The sequence below is a fragment of the Rhamphochromis sp. 'chilingali' genome, assembly GCF_963969265.1.
Source record: "Rhamphochromis sp. 'chilingali' genome assembly, chromosome: 6".
Classification (NCBI taxonomy): domain Eukaryota; kingdom Metazoa; phylum Chordata; class Actinopteri; order Cichliformes; family Cichlidae; genus Rhamphochromis; species Rhamphochromis sp. 'chilingali'.
Genome location: NC_137933.1, coordinates 34,110,518 through 34,127,590, shown reverse-complemented (window position 1 = coordinate 34,127,590; position 17,073 = coordinate 34,110,518). Strand labels below are relative to the sequence as shown.

The window sequence follows — 17,073 nt, the reverse complement described above, 5'->3', positions numbered from 1 at the left end:
GAAAAATGTGACTTTTATATTTAAGATCAACTATAGCTGCTAGTATGTGATTTTAATTGCATTTTTTTATGTATTCATTATGTGCAAATGAGTATTTGTTGTTTCTATTTCAGGTGTTTTTTGGTGGAGTTTTTGACTCGTATTGCATCTAGAATTGGGTGATAAAATAACAAAAAAGGACATTTGTGTAGCTGAAAAGAAAAGATAACTAGAAACAATCATCTTTTATTTGGAATGACATAACAGTTGTGTTGAGGACGTTAAACAGGGACCTGTAATTCTTATTTCCAGCTCCACCTTTTTTTCTTCAATTATTCAGAATAATCTTGGCTATCTCATATTGGCCGTTTGTGAATTCCCTCAGCTCACTCTCTCCCTTTTAAGGCAACCCTCTCATGAAGCCAACTTTCTTCTAATTGGCCGCCTGTTGCAAACAGAAGGTTTAAACAGCAGGTGGGTGGGGCTTTGGTTGTTACATCCATAGCAGCATGTTTGAGATGACCTTATAAAGACTGAAGAGCAGAGTCTAGTGAGGATTTGGCTTGTGAGAATTACTTGTATATATGCTGACCTCGTTATTTGGAAACTTTGACTGCATATTATATAAATAGGTCACATAAAACGCACAGATAATCCAAGAATCTTAGTTTTGCAGTAAAAATCTTCCCTTTTCTGTTGCTAAACAAAAAAATTGCTTTATTGTTCTTGTGACCAATTGAGTGGTGGGAAACCTTGAAGCAAACAATGTTTATTTTTAGAACTAAGTGGCATTTTGGTGATTTGATCCATCATTGCCAAAGACAGAAGTTATGCTTCAAGGTAAAGTACTTTTGTAAGTCAGATTTAACCTTTATATCTTTATACTTGACAGCTTTACAACATGAAGTTTTTAATTAGACTGTCAAAAATAATCATTGACATGCTACATGGAAAAGGGAAATGCACTTTAGAGGAGAAATAAGGTTGTTCTGTTCCAGTTTTAGAATTATTTCTGTTTGGTCTTTTGGTATTTTCACATCTATTTGTGGTTAGAGAGTTTTGATCAGAGAAGAAGGCGAATGTGTTTGGATCTGCTTGTGTGTGGGTGTGTGCATGTGAAATTACAAAAAAAAAGAAAAAAATCCTGAGATATTTTCTTCTTAACACTGACCAGAGCAAATCCCAGAGAGTAACCCCAGCATGCTAATAATATAGCTCCCATCCATCACCACAGACAACAACCAATTAGTACATTCCTCTTCCCCCTTTTTCTCATGTTCTTGGCTAACCCCTCAATAATTCTGGATCATTCATCAAAAAACTGAAACACATTCAAGATGCTGTTTGTGTGCGTGCGTGAGGGTCTGTTTTTTGGTGCGTAAGGAATTAAAGGAATGTTTGTTGTGGATTGATTTTGTTTTTCTGGGGTTAAGTGACTGTGACAGTGTCTGTAAACCATAGGTTCGCACACATCAACAGTCTCACTCCTTTGTGGCTTTTTCACTATCTGAGTTTAAAAATGAGGTGGAATTATGTATACTGATATAAAAAGAGAAGTCAATACTTTATCTAGTAATCATGCAGTGTTATTCTGTATTATTTTAGCACTTTAGTAGTGAGATATGTGTACTGTGGAAGGGAGTCTCTGTGACTGGGGCAAGTAGTGATTAACCGAACTCAGGCTGAATAATTTTCTTTAAAACAAGAGACTTTGTATAAGAAATTAAAACTTCCACTAGTAAACACTAGTATTATCAGACCTATAATGATACTTTATTTAAGATAACTGCAGCTTACTAGAACATTTACTGGAAATCCCAGGGATAAGTAACCTCAAAATCAAATTCGTATAATTTTCCTCTGGCCGATTCTCCTGTGAATCAGCCAGGTGTGAGTTGCCCAGATTTGCAGACATCTTCTGTAGAGCAGGGTCATGAAGCCAAGTTGGAATCTGTGTTGACCTACTCATACCAATAACAAACAGATTTTTCCCAGGTCTCTGCTTTGGGGTATTAGTCTATCAGCCCTTGTCCTGTGGTTAGTTGTATTCTCTTCCTCGGGCCACCCACGGTGTTGTAACCTAGCCAGTAGTAGACTGAGGAGAGTAGGATCAGCCAATTTGACCCTTTACCACACTGGAGTACTCAGAAATCTGCTCTCACACTGTAACACACCTGTCTTTCTCACATTTATGATCACAGAAGGCACAATAAACATGCACGTTGTTTTATAAAGTTCGTTAACAGTTGTCTGGGTTAATCATCGCCAGTGACAAGTCTGCTTTTTAACACATTTTGTGCAGTTTTAACAAGCTTTTCTTTTGCAGGGGTTTATGTGCAACGAAAAACATTCATGCATTTATATGCATTTGTCAGCCTGTGAGTAATGATTTTCAGCTGAACGAATGTGTTGCCACATGGATACCTGAGCCAGACTTTTTCATAGTAAACTCTAAGGATCACATATCCCTCCAGCCTCTGTGGTATGCACTAACAGTCTGAGCTTCCAGAAGAGGGGTCCCAGGTGAAAATGTCCCAGGATAAAAAGAAATCCCCAAGCCTGCTGCTGTAGTGAGAGTCTGACACTGAAATAGCCAACAGTCTTTCTCAGAACCCGCTGACGGGTCAGTGGTAGTAATTTAAAAATTTCTTTCATAGTCTCAAATCTGACTGCCAGTCTTTTGCTTAGTTTGTTTCAGTCCTGCAATTACCAACCTCTTAAACTTTCCGCTGCTGTTTAAGCTCAGCGCGCACTTGTCAAACTTTGTTCATATATAGATATATAAAAGCTGTAATTTCGATTCGGCCATGTCACTCTGCGTTGAAAAGCAGTGGTGTGGATTTGCATCGTTAAAGATGTTTGTTTTTATGTGACAAAAATATGACGACTTTTGCTTTATGTGACTTAAAACAATGATATATGCATCTTTTTCTTTCTCTGCTCAGGACTCCATGGATGAAGCATGTGCTGAGGGGATTGGCAATGAACACTATCGTTTAGAAGGTAGGTCTCTCCCAATCTTTTTCCTCTCTGTGGTGAAATTAGTTGGAGTACTGTTTCAGTTGAATGGAAAAAAAACCCTATCCCAAAAACACTATTTGGAATTGAACTTCAGGTATTTGTGTGGCTCTTTGATCCAGTGCTTCATCCCTTCCTCCTCTGCTCCACACCCATTCTCTAAGCCCCAGCAATGTGCTGATGAAGTCCCTTTTACTTTCCCTCCTGCCTTTTCACCTCCTCCATCTCTCATCCGCCCCTCCCCAGCGGTGCACTGCAAAGTGCCTCCATTCCCCCATGTTTTTTCCCTGATGTGATGTGATCCTGGATTAAGAGCTCTGGGAGGAGAAAGTCTCTCCCTCCCATTTAAAGACACGATTGGACGTGAGGTGCAGGCAAAAATGTAGGGTCGAATGAGACCAAGCCAGAATCTGGAGGCATGTCAGAAAATTCCGTTTTACTTCAGTTTCACTTCAGTGGATAATAGCAGAGAGACAAGAGATAATGTGACTGATAAATGGAGTTTGAAATGATTTTTAGCAACTGGGCTAAACTGTGTATGGGCCAAGCCTGTCCTCCCTTCAAGACAGATGTTGCTAATTAGAGTATGCTGCTCTCTTCATTCACTTTGATTAATAGCCACAGTTCAAGACAGCTTAATAAAAGATTTCATAGTTTATGTGTCAATATCTACATAGTACTGACCTCTAAAAAATGTTGTTTTTGTTTGAGAAACAGAGTAGTTACAGATCTTGCTTAGATCTCAGGTTGGGCAAAGCTGATTATAGCTTGAATTGTTAAAATATTTCTATAGGCATTTGATATGTTCATGTTGTCTGTTTTCAGTCTTGAATAAATTGACCTTTTGTAAACATAAAAATGGACTACTACTAAAAATGGACTACCCTAATACGAGTAGCTGTGGAAGTTTTATAGCATTAACTCCATTTAGTTTGATCAGATCCAGTATCTATAGATTTCACAAAGATGAGTACAGATAAAATGGGAAGAGAGAGAGAAGAAATGACAGCACGAACAACAAAGAGAAAGGGCTTCTTTTGTCTTAAGGAAGTAAGTTAAAGAAAACATGCAGCAAAAATTGAGAAGAGGAAAAAAAGCTCAGTGATGAAATTAGCTTAAGGATTATTTACATCTGTACTGCTAGGATTCAAGAAAACCTACCGTTGCAAACTTTTTTAATATACTCTTTAACCTTTTGTTGAAAAAGAGAAACAGTCCTTTCCATCATCACATCCTTTCACATCTGGCTCACGTGTTGGATACACAGCGATTACAGCTGGTCACAAAACTGCTGGAGGAAAAGTTACCTTTCAATACAAGAAGCATCCCATCCAGGCCTTCCCAAAATCATGCTGGTTCTGCCTGTACATATAGGGGAGGGAGTGGGGGGCTGCTATGTGTAATAAAGTATTTTAGCTAAGCCGACTGAGTGTGATTGCTCATAGTGTGTGGCAGCTTTCCCAACCTGCCTGTGATGCTCTCTCCGTGTGTGTGTGTGTGTGTGTGTTTGCATAACGCGTATGCATGCAAAGTGTAGTGCAGTCACTGGAACGGCCTTGGCATGGATGGTGCCAGACTCGACTGCCCCCATCTTGCCCCTCAGATCTGATGTGCAGCCAATCCCGTAGCGGCAGCTTCACTCATAAAGAGTGGGCTTATGTCTGTGATTGGGAGGGGGTCAGAGGGGGGGAGGAGGGTGATAACAGATTACTGTTACTCCTCCCGGCATTTCATTAGCCGTGAGATAAGCATCTCACCACCATATTGAGCCTGCTTCGGAACAGATTTGCCTTCGCACACAATGTTCCCTTTGAGCACCTCAGATGATCAAACAGCAGGACCCCAAATGCTGCTTCTCTCCAAAAAGTTGGTAAAAGCTCCCTGGGATGATGCCTTTCATTTCTGGCATTTTCCCCTACCCAGGGATGAGACAGGTCTGCTTTGATCTGCTTTGGATCAGGAGGAAAGAAATTGGGCTGTTGTGTCTGCTCTGTTGGCGAGCAAACAAACAGTGTTTCAGATTTGACTTGGCTTAATTAATTAGTGATTCTGTTTTACAGCCGGTCTGATCCTCTTCCAGAAGGTTTGAGAATGGAACTTCAAAGTGTGGTGGGAGGGGTTTGGGGAGGGTGGGGGTGAGGGGTGTGGCTTTATGGGTGGATACAGACTTTGTGGCTGTGATTGGGTGATGGGGATGGTGGAAGGGGAAACCTAAATGACCAGAGGTGAAACGTACTAGGGGCTACGGCTGAATACATCTGTGAGAATAAGGTAATGATGTGTCTGGGTAATTCATAGAGTTGTAAAGGTCCTGACTGGTACACCTCCTGATTCTCAGTTACATACTGTTTGTGTCTGTGGCATTGTGTTCTAAACAAATGCTTGATTTCAAAGCATAGAAGACAATTTTGGTTGCATTAGATCTGGGCTAACACGCAACACTGAAAGTTAGACTTTGAACTGAACAGCGACAGTTGAACCTTGTAATAGAGTAAAAAAACAACAACAACTCCTTCCTCAACTTTGACCTCATGTTTAAAGGCACTTCCACTTCACTCATTTCAAAGTCAAGGTTTATGAATTTATGTTTCTTTAGATACCAAAACATACAAAGAGTGGTTAACACAACTCTTTGATCATTTAAATACTCCACCGGTGAATTTCAGAGCTTTTATGTATCCCAGAAAAGGTGCTTGCTAATACAAGGTTAAACTAAACTAAACACGTTGTTGGAAACATTTAGCATCATCACACCAAATGAGATTAGAGATTAGTGGTGGTGGTGGTGCTGAAGTTGTCATGTTGTTTGTTCATAAGCTAATATTGCATTGTGACTTTTGGTAATTGCATATAATGTCACAACTGTCACAGCTGAATTAACTTGAGGAGAATATGTTTAAAATCATAAACAAATTTTCTCCAGTAAACCAAAAATCTTTGAAAAATCTCAATGGATTTTTTTCCCCAGGTAACCATGGCGATGCTTTCTTCCTGGTTGGCCTACAAAAACACATCATCCCTGAAGCACTCTATACAGACATTTGTGCCAACTGATTCATCAAAAGGCAGAGTCATGGAGCCAGTGCAGATGCATTCACATCAGTGGTAGAGTTGCTTTCACACACAGTGTTCACTTTGAGCACCTCTGATCAAACAGCGGGACATAGCCTCACCTATGCTCACTGATTTGGGGTTGAAAGAACGCTTAGGTCTCGTGGTTTGTATTAGCACAACACTGTTACTTTGAACCCTGTCCAGGTGACTCTGTGTTCAGTAAAGAGGTGAATAACGATGTCATATTAATTGGTAAAATGTATGCGACACATTTTCCACAGACTGTCTAACCGTGAGCCTGGATGGTGATGTACGGTATATATCTTTCCAATAAAATGGTGAGCTCTGCAGCACTGAGCTGGGCTCGGGGGCCTCTTGGAGACCTTCAGCTCTGTCACTTCCACCATTTATATTCAAATGCTGGTTGCCATATTCTATCATGTTTTAGGCATGTTATGCCATTCAGTTTCATGTTTAACATCCCCTCTCAGGGTGAACCCACTGAGATGATATGCAATATATTGTAGCTAACGGCTTAAAACTATTACTATGTGCGTGGATGATGGAAGAGCTTTTGCCACCAGAGAATTAGGGCTGTCACAGTTTCAACGTTTCATCTCCCATCCTTGATTTTATTGTTTTGATTCTGTAGTACTTCTGCTCAATGGAATGATGAAGTAATGAACTCTTTGCCTAACTTCATGCAGAAAAATACAAAAGTGTTTTTTCAGTTTCTGGTAGAGGCTCCTTTAAATGTCTTTTAAAAAACAAGAATCACTTCCTTGTTTTTTTTTATCGCTGTAGGGACTTGACCCCACACTGTCATGGATCAGTTTGCTCTGATTGCTAACATGAAATGTTCCAAAAAGCATTTTTGAACTGTGAGAACCAAACTGTGCTTTGATTTTCTGCAGCCTTTGAGCATGATCAAAAACAGTGTAAATAAAACCTACAACTTCAGTACACCTCAGCAGCCCAGTGGAAAAAAAAACCCCCAACCAAACAGAAAATCCAACCTAATTTGCAAGTTGTTCCTAAGCTCATCAAAGTGCTGTTCTGCTTGCAAAATATATAACTGGGATCAAATAAATAGAAATACAATTTAATGATAAAAAGTGTAAGGCAAAAACGGTTAAGAGTTTGGCTGTGTTTTTACATCCAGGAGCGCTGGAATGGATGACATGTCTTAATTGTGGCTGCCAAACTCGGAAGTCAGAGCTTACAAGGCGCACTTGATTGCAACGACATATCCTCAGGTTGTGGCTGCACCCAATGCTGCCATCCTCAGGCTCTCTCTTTTATCTTTGTGTGTGTCTGTGTGTGTGCCATTGCAGTGGCTTTACCCCCGGAGAAGACAGACAGCTGCTGTGTGGAGGAGAAGATGCAGGAGAGGGACAGCCAATCTCCCGCAGGGCCACAGAAACAGCTCCAGTTTGAAGTGAGTGTCAACACAAAACAGGACATTTATTACTTCCCCCTCTGGATGAAACTAGGGCAATAGCAGGACACACAAATACACACTCACACACTGTATGGTACTGATTCAATGCTGGGCTGTTTCAGGAGTTGGAGTGCGCTGTGTCTGTGGAGGAGGATAACAGGCAGGAGTGGACCTTCACCCTCTACGACTTTGACAACAGCGGCAAAGTTACGCGAGAGGTAATCGCCTGCTTCAGTGGAAAATCCTTTAATTGCCTAATGAATAAATAAAAGAAGACGTGATAATAAGACAGTGAATACATCCAAATAACTGCCAAAAACATGCACTAAATTTAAATTGAAATCCTTGAAACGTGAAATCTGTATTTGTTTATTCTCCTGCATGTTTCACACATTAAAGAGATTTGCACAGAAAAAGCCTGGCCGGCAGTTTGCTTATCCTGAATCATGTCCCACCTTAGGTTGGAATAAAAATCAATAACTTCCCTGTTCACTTCTTTTTGGTATCGCCACACCCGAAAGGGAAGCATGGATAGAAAAAGCCTGTAACCCAGTCTTACTTGTAAGAACTGAATCCAGCAAAGGTATGTGTTTCCGCTCCTGTGAGGCACCTTGTGGCTTGCGTCTGCCTGGTACAGATCTGAGAGAACATCGAGAAAGGCCCGTGTTTTTTGAGAACAACTTGAAACAGCGCAAAGAGACTGGAGCTGTCCTCTGTGTGGTTGGCTGTGCAGCTTTTTTGGCATTGCCTGTGGCTCCACGGCTCATGAGACAGCGGCTTGGAGGGGGGAAAGAAAAGCTTTCTTCTCCAGCTCTCTCTCTCTCTTTTTTGGTAATCCATTCACACAAATAAAAAGAAAAGGAAACCCAAAAATAACACGGGAAGCTTTTATTTTATTTTAATTGAAATTTTTTACATTTTGTCTGTGTCTGAAACCAGTATGTGGAACTGATCCCTGTAGAATTTATAATAGTCCTTTTTATGAGTCATAGTGGTATAGTGAGTAAAAATCATGCTTTTGCAGACTTGTGTGGTTCGGTCTTGATTCTTAGCAGTTATAGTGAAACCCTCTTACTTCCTAAAGACATCTGAGATGCAGCACATGATACGAGTCTGGACATTTTACTTCTGTACCCAGGAAAGAATCCATCATAGTTCCCGATACTTAAGCGGGAGTCATTAGTTCAGTGCAAAATATACCGATTAACGAGCCACAAGAGCTAGCACTATGTTACAATGTGTGGTCACTCAGCTTACTGCTATGTGAACATTTTTCATTTTAGAGTATTGACAACAAAAGTTATTTGTTTGTATAAACAGTTTTAGCTTTTCCCCTTTTCAGCATAGTATTTATCTGATCCTTGTTTGTATGTGTTACTATGCCTAGATGTTGCCGCTACTGTAGATGTGTATCTTCAACAAATTTAACAAATATAGAAAGTGCAGCGCTCACAGCTTAATACAACTCATATCAGGCCTGACAGGCTTCCGTGCCACTGACAAGACATTTGTTTTTATGAATTTATAACTTGTCTTTATACCCAACTTGATCGCTTCACTTGGAAAGCAGAAGTAACTGATGTCAGTTTCTCTGTTCACTGTTGTCTAAGACACTTCTGTAAATTCTTCGCTAGCATGATATTTATTATGCATGGTCTAAATGCTTAAAGCTTAAGATTCTTGGATTCAGAGTGTCGGCATAAGAATACTCTCCCATGTTCCATTTCTCTTGAAAATCTGTATTTGTACCAGTGTGACTAAGAATCTGCAAAATTGAACATTTAATTAATGAAAGATTAAAAAAACGCTCTCCAATTTAACAAATTCTCATCTTCTGTTTCCTGCAGGATATCACCAGCCTGCTGCACACCATCTACGAGGTTGTCGACGCTTCAGTCAACCATTCTCCTGGCAGCAGCAAGACATTACGTGTCAAGCTCTCTGTGGCTCCTGACTCCAGCCAGCGGTGGAGGAGCTGCACGCAGGGTGCCGCAGGTAAAGCTCGCATTAACGCAGTGGGTGGGAGCAGCGGAGAAGAGAGGGCATTTCGGGGTCCCCCTTGTGTTGCATGCTGTCAGCTCATCCAGACATGTGTTTGTTGTCATGCAGAAAGGCGGCTTCTTCAGGCCTGTCAGCGCTTTGTTCCTTGCAGTTTCGGCGTCGCTCCATCTCTCCCACTCAATGGGGTTCATTTTTAATGATGGGGGGGGTGACAGAGCCAAGAGAGAGCCCCCTCCCTCAGCGCCTTCAAATACTCTGAAAGAAACCTTAAGAGATGTGCTGAGTCCTTTTGATAACCACAGCCATTTTTCTTTTCTCCAAAGTTCTCTTTTTTCCCCCCTGCTCCCCCTCTCTTCGTCCCCCCTTCTCAGAGCTGCTGGGAAAATATAGCTGCGTTCAACTTAACTTTTCTCACTGACGACTTGGTAAACAAGTCGTCAGGGAGAAATATCTCAAAAAGTATATATTCCTGTGTGTTTGCGTCCTATTGTTTCGGCTATAAATATCTGTCAAGAGATTGAGGCAGAGCATGCTTTGAAAAGATTGCTGGTTGACTTCATGCTAATTTCAAACCGCATCAGATCTCACGTCCTTAATAAACTATTTCTGAAGTCTGCATGTTTTTTTTTTTATTCCACGCCTTATAAAAGACTGGGAGTTGAAAATAGAATAAATGAAGCACTGTTGTTTTTCCTTTTCTATAGATCTTCAAAGTAAAACCCCAAAACAAAGGTTGCTTTCTTCTGAGGCTTGTGTGACTGTTGTCGTTCGTGCTTGGGTGCGTGTGTGTGTGGCAGCTCTGTGTTGCTCTCTTTGATAATAGCCTCCTGTCTTTCACACATACTCAGACTTACCCCACCCAAGAGAGAAAAATGACAAGTGCATTGAAGACCCCAAGAGTGCAGAGAAGAAGTCTCGAGCACTCCTAAGGTAAACCCATCTCTCTTGTACGTGTCTCAGTGTCTGCTGGTTGTAGTGTATACAGTTGTATATGAATAAGCAGCATGTTAAGGCTTGTGCCACTGATTTTTCAATCTAAAAGTAGAAACATTCCTACAAAACACGTCTAGGGGCAAAGTTTGTTTTAGGAGGACTTCTTACATGGCTTCTGTAATATTCCTTTACTCTCTAATTAGCTGTGCCCAGTGCATTGCAATGAGGAAGAATAAACAGCAGAGACACTTCACTCTCTGTGCTGTTCAAGTACTCCCAGTTGACATTCAAACCAGTGATTTTCCTATCACAATCTCACTTCTCTAACAATTACCGTGCCACAGGCTGATCATAAGGAACACTTGTTTTACTTTCTCCAAACATTACCATAGTGAACCTCAGTGGCCCAAACTGCTACCTAATGAGCGGTGCCGCTTGTGTCCACAGGCGCCACCACAGTGACCACCACACCCAGCCTGGCTGCCAGCGCCACTGTGTGGATGAGAACCTGGAACGCAGGAACCACTACTTGGACCTGGCAGGCATCGAAAACTACACGTCCCGCTTCGGAGCCGGTGAGTGGACAGGGGCCAGTGGAAGGGGAGGGGAGGGAGAAATGCAGACGGTGGCCCTTTGAAGCTGCATCCAGGGGCCCTCATTACTGCGGCACCTGCTTGGAGCCATTAGATGGAACTAGCAGCCCACTGCGCTCCTCGCCAGTACAAACATGTGGGCTCAGGCAAGCACAATACATCAAGTGTTCAAGGCTAGAGCCCATCAACAGAGTGGGCTGTTGTTAAGTGAAGTATTAGGTGTAATGAGCAACAGCCTTGATCTGATGGTTAGTGATGACGTGATTATTTTAATGTTAGCTCTGTCAGGAAAGTGCTAACAGAGATCTGCTCTCTGTCAAGTTGTTTCAGGGTTATCTGCACGGAGAAAGAACCTGACACGTGGCTGCCAGAATCCTACCGTCAAACCTTAAGACAAAATTTATTAGAAAGCTGGTCACACAGCATTTTTTACACTGTGGTTCACTTTACTTTTATCAAATTCTTCTTTTGCCATTTGCTATTGTTAAGATAGCAGAGTTGGAATAGATGGGAAATTTGGGTAAAGAGAGCAGGGGAATGAGATGCCACAGACTGGGAGGTTATACCATTCTTTGCCACACAATATGCTTTCTGTCATGGTCCTGGGCCATGTTGGCCCAGTGTTCTTAGTTTTCTTGTATGTTTGTATTTTGTTCCCTGTTTAGGCTCTGTTTCCTGAGTTGCCCTGTTGTGTTGTTCCCTGAGTGCTTTCCCTTTGTGACTCTCACCCCCTGTGTGCCCCTCTGTGTATTCATGAGCCCTCGTCCCCTTTCGTGTTTATTCCGTGTCTCCCCTGCCCGTTATGTTGGTGTTCTCCCCGTGCTCTCTCTCCTCCTGTCTGAACCTCTGTACTTCCTGTTTCACCTCTACCGTCAGTGTTGTGTTCACTCCTGCCATGTCCCGTGATTATTATCAGTGTCACCTGTGTTCCCCGTGTGCTCCCACTTCCCTCGTTAACCCTCTGTGTATTTATGTCTGCGTCTCCCTCAGTTCTGTGTCGCGTTCTCCCTCATGTTGTGTGTTCCTCCCTGTGGTTCTTGGCGAGCTTTGTATTTAGTTTTCCCAGTTTAGTTTCGTATTTCCTATGTTCTGCCTCTCCAGCATTAAAGCTGTAATTTTTGAGTTCATCCCCATGTCTGTGAGTTTTGCATTTTGGGTCCTCCTCCTGCCTGCCACACAGCGATCCATGACACTTTCTAACCACTCGGTCATTGAGTTGCTCCATTTTCTCTGATTTTATTACTGAATTTAAAGGGCCCACTTCACTTTGAATGTCGGTTCTGTGACCCCATCATAGTTTGTAGTTGTTTGCAGTTGTTTAAAATAAACATTTTTGTCTCTCCTTCACAGCCCCTGCTGCAGAGATGACTAAAGCAGAGCCTCAGGCCAGGTCATCTAACCAGACTCGTTCTCGCTCCCATGAACCAGAAAATGGTCACTCCCATCCCCATCACCGCCGCTTACAGACTGTTGTGGACACCGTTGCTCCAGACAACCTCCACTCTGCCCGGCTGCGAGGCCAAGACTCAGGGAAACATGCCCTCCGTTCTCCAAAGACACACAGCCGTACACCTCCTGCGCAGATCAATGGCAGAGTGATGAGGAGCCGAGGTATTCCCCCTCCTCCAGCTCTACCCAGTCAGACTCCTCCTCATCAGTCTACAGCTCCGTACCGCAAACACAAGCAACGATCCAAAGAGAGCCAGGGCTACAGAGCCTTAGGCCCTCTACCAGCACCTGGGCCAGTGGTGGAGAAGGAGCAGGTGAGAGACCTACCTAGCGTGCTGCTCTATGAGGGGGGTCTGGCGCAAGTTGTGCAGCGGCATGAGCATCACCATCACCACGAACACCATCACCACTACCACCATTTTTACCAGTCCTGAATTTCCATCCTGCCTGGAACAGCTCAGCACTCCTGTAAGGCCACAAAACCCATCCCGGTCAGCAGACACAGAGTGCAGGCTGCTCCCTCCTAAAACTCTGGGCAGTTACCCATGTAGTGGCATGCTGATAGACATTGAGGTGGAGAGGAGGATCATGGGACGGGTGCACATACTGACATGTTGTTAATCAGTATTATTAAAGAGGTTGCCAAACATAGAGAAGGTTGGGTATGCAGCAGGAGGCCACAGTACAGTAATATAAGACTAAGGAGCTTGAAGGTGGGGGGTTGAGAGGAAGCAAAGAGGAGCTGCTCACTTGTTCCTCTCGCCCTGGTTCTCTGATCCTCTACTGGATGAACTGTACAACTCCAAACCAGCACCACAATCCTTCCAGACCACTAAGCCAAAAGGTTTTCAAGGAAAAGAGGGACAAGAGGAAGAGTGACATTAAGATGAAAACATATGAAGGAATTTAAGTGATTGCAGAGCAGGGTGCAGTGTGTGTGTGAGAGAGCGAAATTTTGTGTGAATGCATGGGTAAACAAGGGTCTGCGTGTGCGTGTCTGAGTGTCACAACACCGCTGTCTGCTGAAAACCACTTGAAGTGCACTCGTTTGTGTGTGAGTATTTAATGTAGGCTGTAGAGATGATTATGAAGATTCTGATTTAAGCATACAACGCCCCGTCAGCAAAAATGGGAAGGAAAATGTTGAAATGTTCTAAAGTGAAAAAGAAGAGCGATCCTAAATCCGCTGCTACCTCTAATTTTATCCTAATTGTTGTTGTAAAGGTGACTTTGACTAAGTATTCAGAGGTTATTTTCAATGTACTTAAACATTTTTGTCACAATCTGCAGTACTGAAATGTTGAATAGCTCCTTACATTTATTAACTAACATTTGCTGTACATAAAGTAAATATTGTTGTCAATTTTATAAGCTTTATTGATAATGTGATATCTTTGTATTCACTATCTGAAGCTCTGTGTTTTCCTTCACAACTGCATTTTTATTAAGACCACTAGCAGCCTCATTTTTTCTATCAAACTCTGTTAGTGATCCAGTGTCACACACTCCTTCACACTGACTTTCAACTCTCACCCAAATGTAACGTGTAATTATGGCAAGTGACTAAAATCCCAACCCTCAACAGTGCTGTTCAGAAGCTCCAACTCATGACACAAGCAAAACTCAGTTGCCAGTGTTTTTAAAATGTTATGTTATTTTATGTTATGTCCTGTGATTTTTTTTCAGACAGCAGTTAGCTTTTAGAATATATCTGGTGTAAAGATCTTGATGCGCTCCAAGAAGCTCTTTCTTTATTTAAATATTTAAAATGTTAGAGATAAATCACATAGCTTTAGTGGCATGTTTGCATAAATTGAAACCTTGTTACCAGCACAAGGTGGGTGTGTTCATTCATCACAGTGCAGTGTGGCCTTTAACAAGACTTATTTACAGTTTATTATTTATGCAGCAAAAATGCTTTGCTGAGCATGCATGCAATATTTCCGAAGTGTTGTGTTTCGGCTATTAGCAGAGACACATATTCACACTCCCAGAATTTGTCCACAGTTTTGCGCACTCTGGTTTTCTGTTTCCAAGTCTAGTTCTTTCCCCAATTGGTAGCAGCTTTGTCATCCTTGCCCAGGGTCACACGGCTTCTCCCTCCGTTTCCATGGCATCTTCCTGTCCCTCAGCTGTCAGCAGGTCTTTCACCGTGCCGCCATGTGGCCTCAGCGCTCAGCCAACAAGGCTCTGTTTGTGGTGCTCTTTCAGCTGTCTCATTCCTCTGGTGCTGGATGACATGGGGCCCTGCAGTCTCCACTGCAGCCATAATTTACCGCTCACTGCTGCTGTCCTGCCAGCACCGGGACTGTCTATTCATATTGTCCCCTGATGCTCGAGGGGACTAGCATCACCATACCTGTGCCATCTCAGCTCTGACAGAAGCAGTAACCTACTAGCTGCTGGTATGAGAGTGCTGATTTCCTTAATTCTAGGCAAGCACTTTTCAGTGTCACACTGAAAAGAACTTGCCCCTGTGCAGCTGTAGTTTTCTGTGTTTAAGTGCCTTGTGCAATGGAAATCTACATTCAGAGGAAGGGCGTTTTCACCATATGGCTTTTGCAAATCAGGCCCCAGGGCTCATAATTGTCCACAATGCATCCACTTGAAGTACATTGAAAGGATTGTTTTTGATTGTCTTAGTTTGTCGTAAGGGTGTGTGTGTGTGATTGTAATACACAGGAATGCAGCGTATGCCAGTCTTGCCCTTAGCCCTGTGGTGTTGTCTCACAGCTGTAGCCTGTTTTCAGCAGAAGCACCGGTCAGACGGGCCATCTCGTGGGACCTGGTGGCAATGACGGCCTCATTTTCAGGCTGGGGTCACAGCTGTGCTCCATGCCTTAGCTTTCTCACCTCTTACTGTTTTTCCTAGATAAAAAGTCATTTCTACTGGAGCCCTCTCAGCGCTGTAGGTTTGTAGATACTAGTTTCCAAATACGAGTGTGAAAATGGTTCTCCTGTGGTAATGGACAGTGAGCAGGTGACTGTAGGGTGGTCTCATTTGTCATGGTGGACGAGAGCTTCTGAAGAAATTTGAGTGACTCAGACCAAAAGCCAGGTTGGAATTTTTAAAATTTCTTTTAACCCTGAAAGTGTTTGACTGAACACACAGAGCTGTCTCTTCATTTGAATTTTTTTAATGCCCTGCTTCACATTCATAGACTAACCTTCACTAAAAACCTCAAATGTTCTTGATAGCGTGTGCCTCAACAGCATTTGTTAAGGGTTGGGAAAGCAGTTGCGTTTCTGGTTTGTCGAGCAGACTTTCTTTGAGGGAGCGTACCTCAACCTCTAAGAAAACTTGTGTTCTTACAACCTCCCTCTCTAACCAGCACTGTTGCTATCCCTATTGTTTCTTTTATCACACCAAGGTAACGGAGTTATATTTTGTGAGGAAGAAAACTCAGATTTTTTGTTGTTGTTTCGTTTCTTAGCAGCCAAGTCCTCAGCTGTCCCTCAAAATCTAACAAAATGTATTTTTTATTACTCTTTTTGGCAGATTGTTATGTGGGCATGAGTGTAACATGAATTTCAATGTATGAATGCCGCTTTTCAAACATAACATTTTAATCTGTGTCACACAAACTGCTTTTGATGCACCTACTTTGGTCCTGTTGAACTGTCAGTATTCTGAGTCACAGTAGTATCTAATGCACCAGTAATTTGCTTTATAAGATTTATGTATCATCACTGTTTTTAACCTGATGTATATATTGGACTGCAGAAAGGTTAAACCAGCATCATATATAAAGATAGGGTTTTTTATAGTTAAATAACTGTCAAGGTTTTTCATTTTCCTGCTGTCCCATAGTATCCACAGTGACCGTCCCACTTATCTGGAAGGAAATCTGTCTGTTCACCCACAGAGATATACACTTTCACTTGCTGTTTGCTGTAAACCTGTTTAGCTCTAGCTGTCTTTTCGCATCTTCCATGGTCATCTAATGTTTTTTTTCTATTTCCATGACATTTAGTTTATATTAGATTGTATTTGATTAATTGCTTTATTTATTTGATAGCAGATCTGTGCCAAGGGAAAATACCCTTTTATTAAAGTATGAACCTGTTCCTATTAAACTGCATGACTTCTGGAGTTACTTAAGAATATTTTCTGTTTAATGTTTTAAAAATTATGCACAGGACATACAATATCAGAGATCAATATGGAAAGCTGTGTCAATTTCCTCTTTTTTGACTACATGTCAGATTCTTTTGAAACTATAGCAATGTCTTCATTAAGTAGTCATTAAGCACTCATAAAAACTTTACACTTTGTCTTATGTACACTTTGTGCATTGAAATATAAGAAACCAGTTGGGATGTATAGATATGTTATCATGGGTTTTTTTGTTCTTTTTTCAGTGTATATAGATTGCTACTACTCTTCCTCCTCCATAGTGATGCACAATTTCTGTAGACTGTAAGAACTGTAGACTGTATCAATATCCCTATAGATACAATCTACATGACTGTACCTCCTAGGGGAAATTACTGGACCTCAAGGTAACTGCATGTCAAAATATCTATTGTCAGAATACTAAACCCTGAGTATATCCATCAAAGTGTGTCTGAAGTAGTGTGGATGCTAGATTTAAAAAAAGAGCT

The 17,073-nt window shown here is 41.9% G+C and overlaps 1 protein-coding gene across 1 annotated transcript in view; it reads left to right on the top strand.

Annotated features, from left to right (window-relative positions):
* The window catches only part of nkd1 (NKD inhibitor of WNT signaling pathway 1), a 33,379-nt gene extending 16,713 nt beyond the window's left edge, over positions 1-16,666 (top strand). Inside the window, exons 4-10 of the mRNA XM_080885478.1 lie at positions 2,925-2,982; positions 7,386-7,489; positions 7,615-7,710; positions 9,340-9,487; positions 10,342-10,423; positions 10,874-11,001; positions 12,370-16,666. Coding sequence (XP_080741604.1) covers positions 2,925-2,982; positions 7,386-7,489; positions 7,615-7,710; positions 9,340-9,487; positions 10,342-10,423; positions 10,874-11,001; positions 12,370-12,902 — 1,149 coding nt within the window. The 3' untranslated portion in view covers positions 12,903-16,666. The remainder of the gene's footprint in view (positions 1-2,924; positions 2,983-7,385; positions 7,490-7,614; positions 7,711-9,339; positions 9,488-10,341; positions 10,424-10,873; positions 11,002-12,369) is intronic.
* Positions 16,667-17,073: the final 407 nt, after the last annotated feature.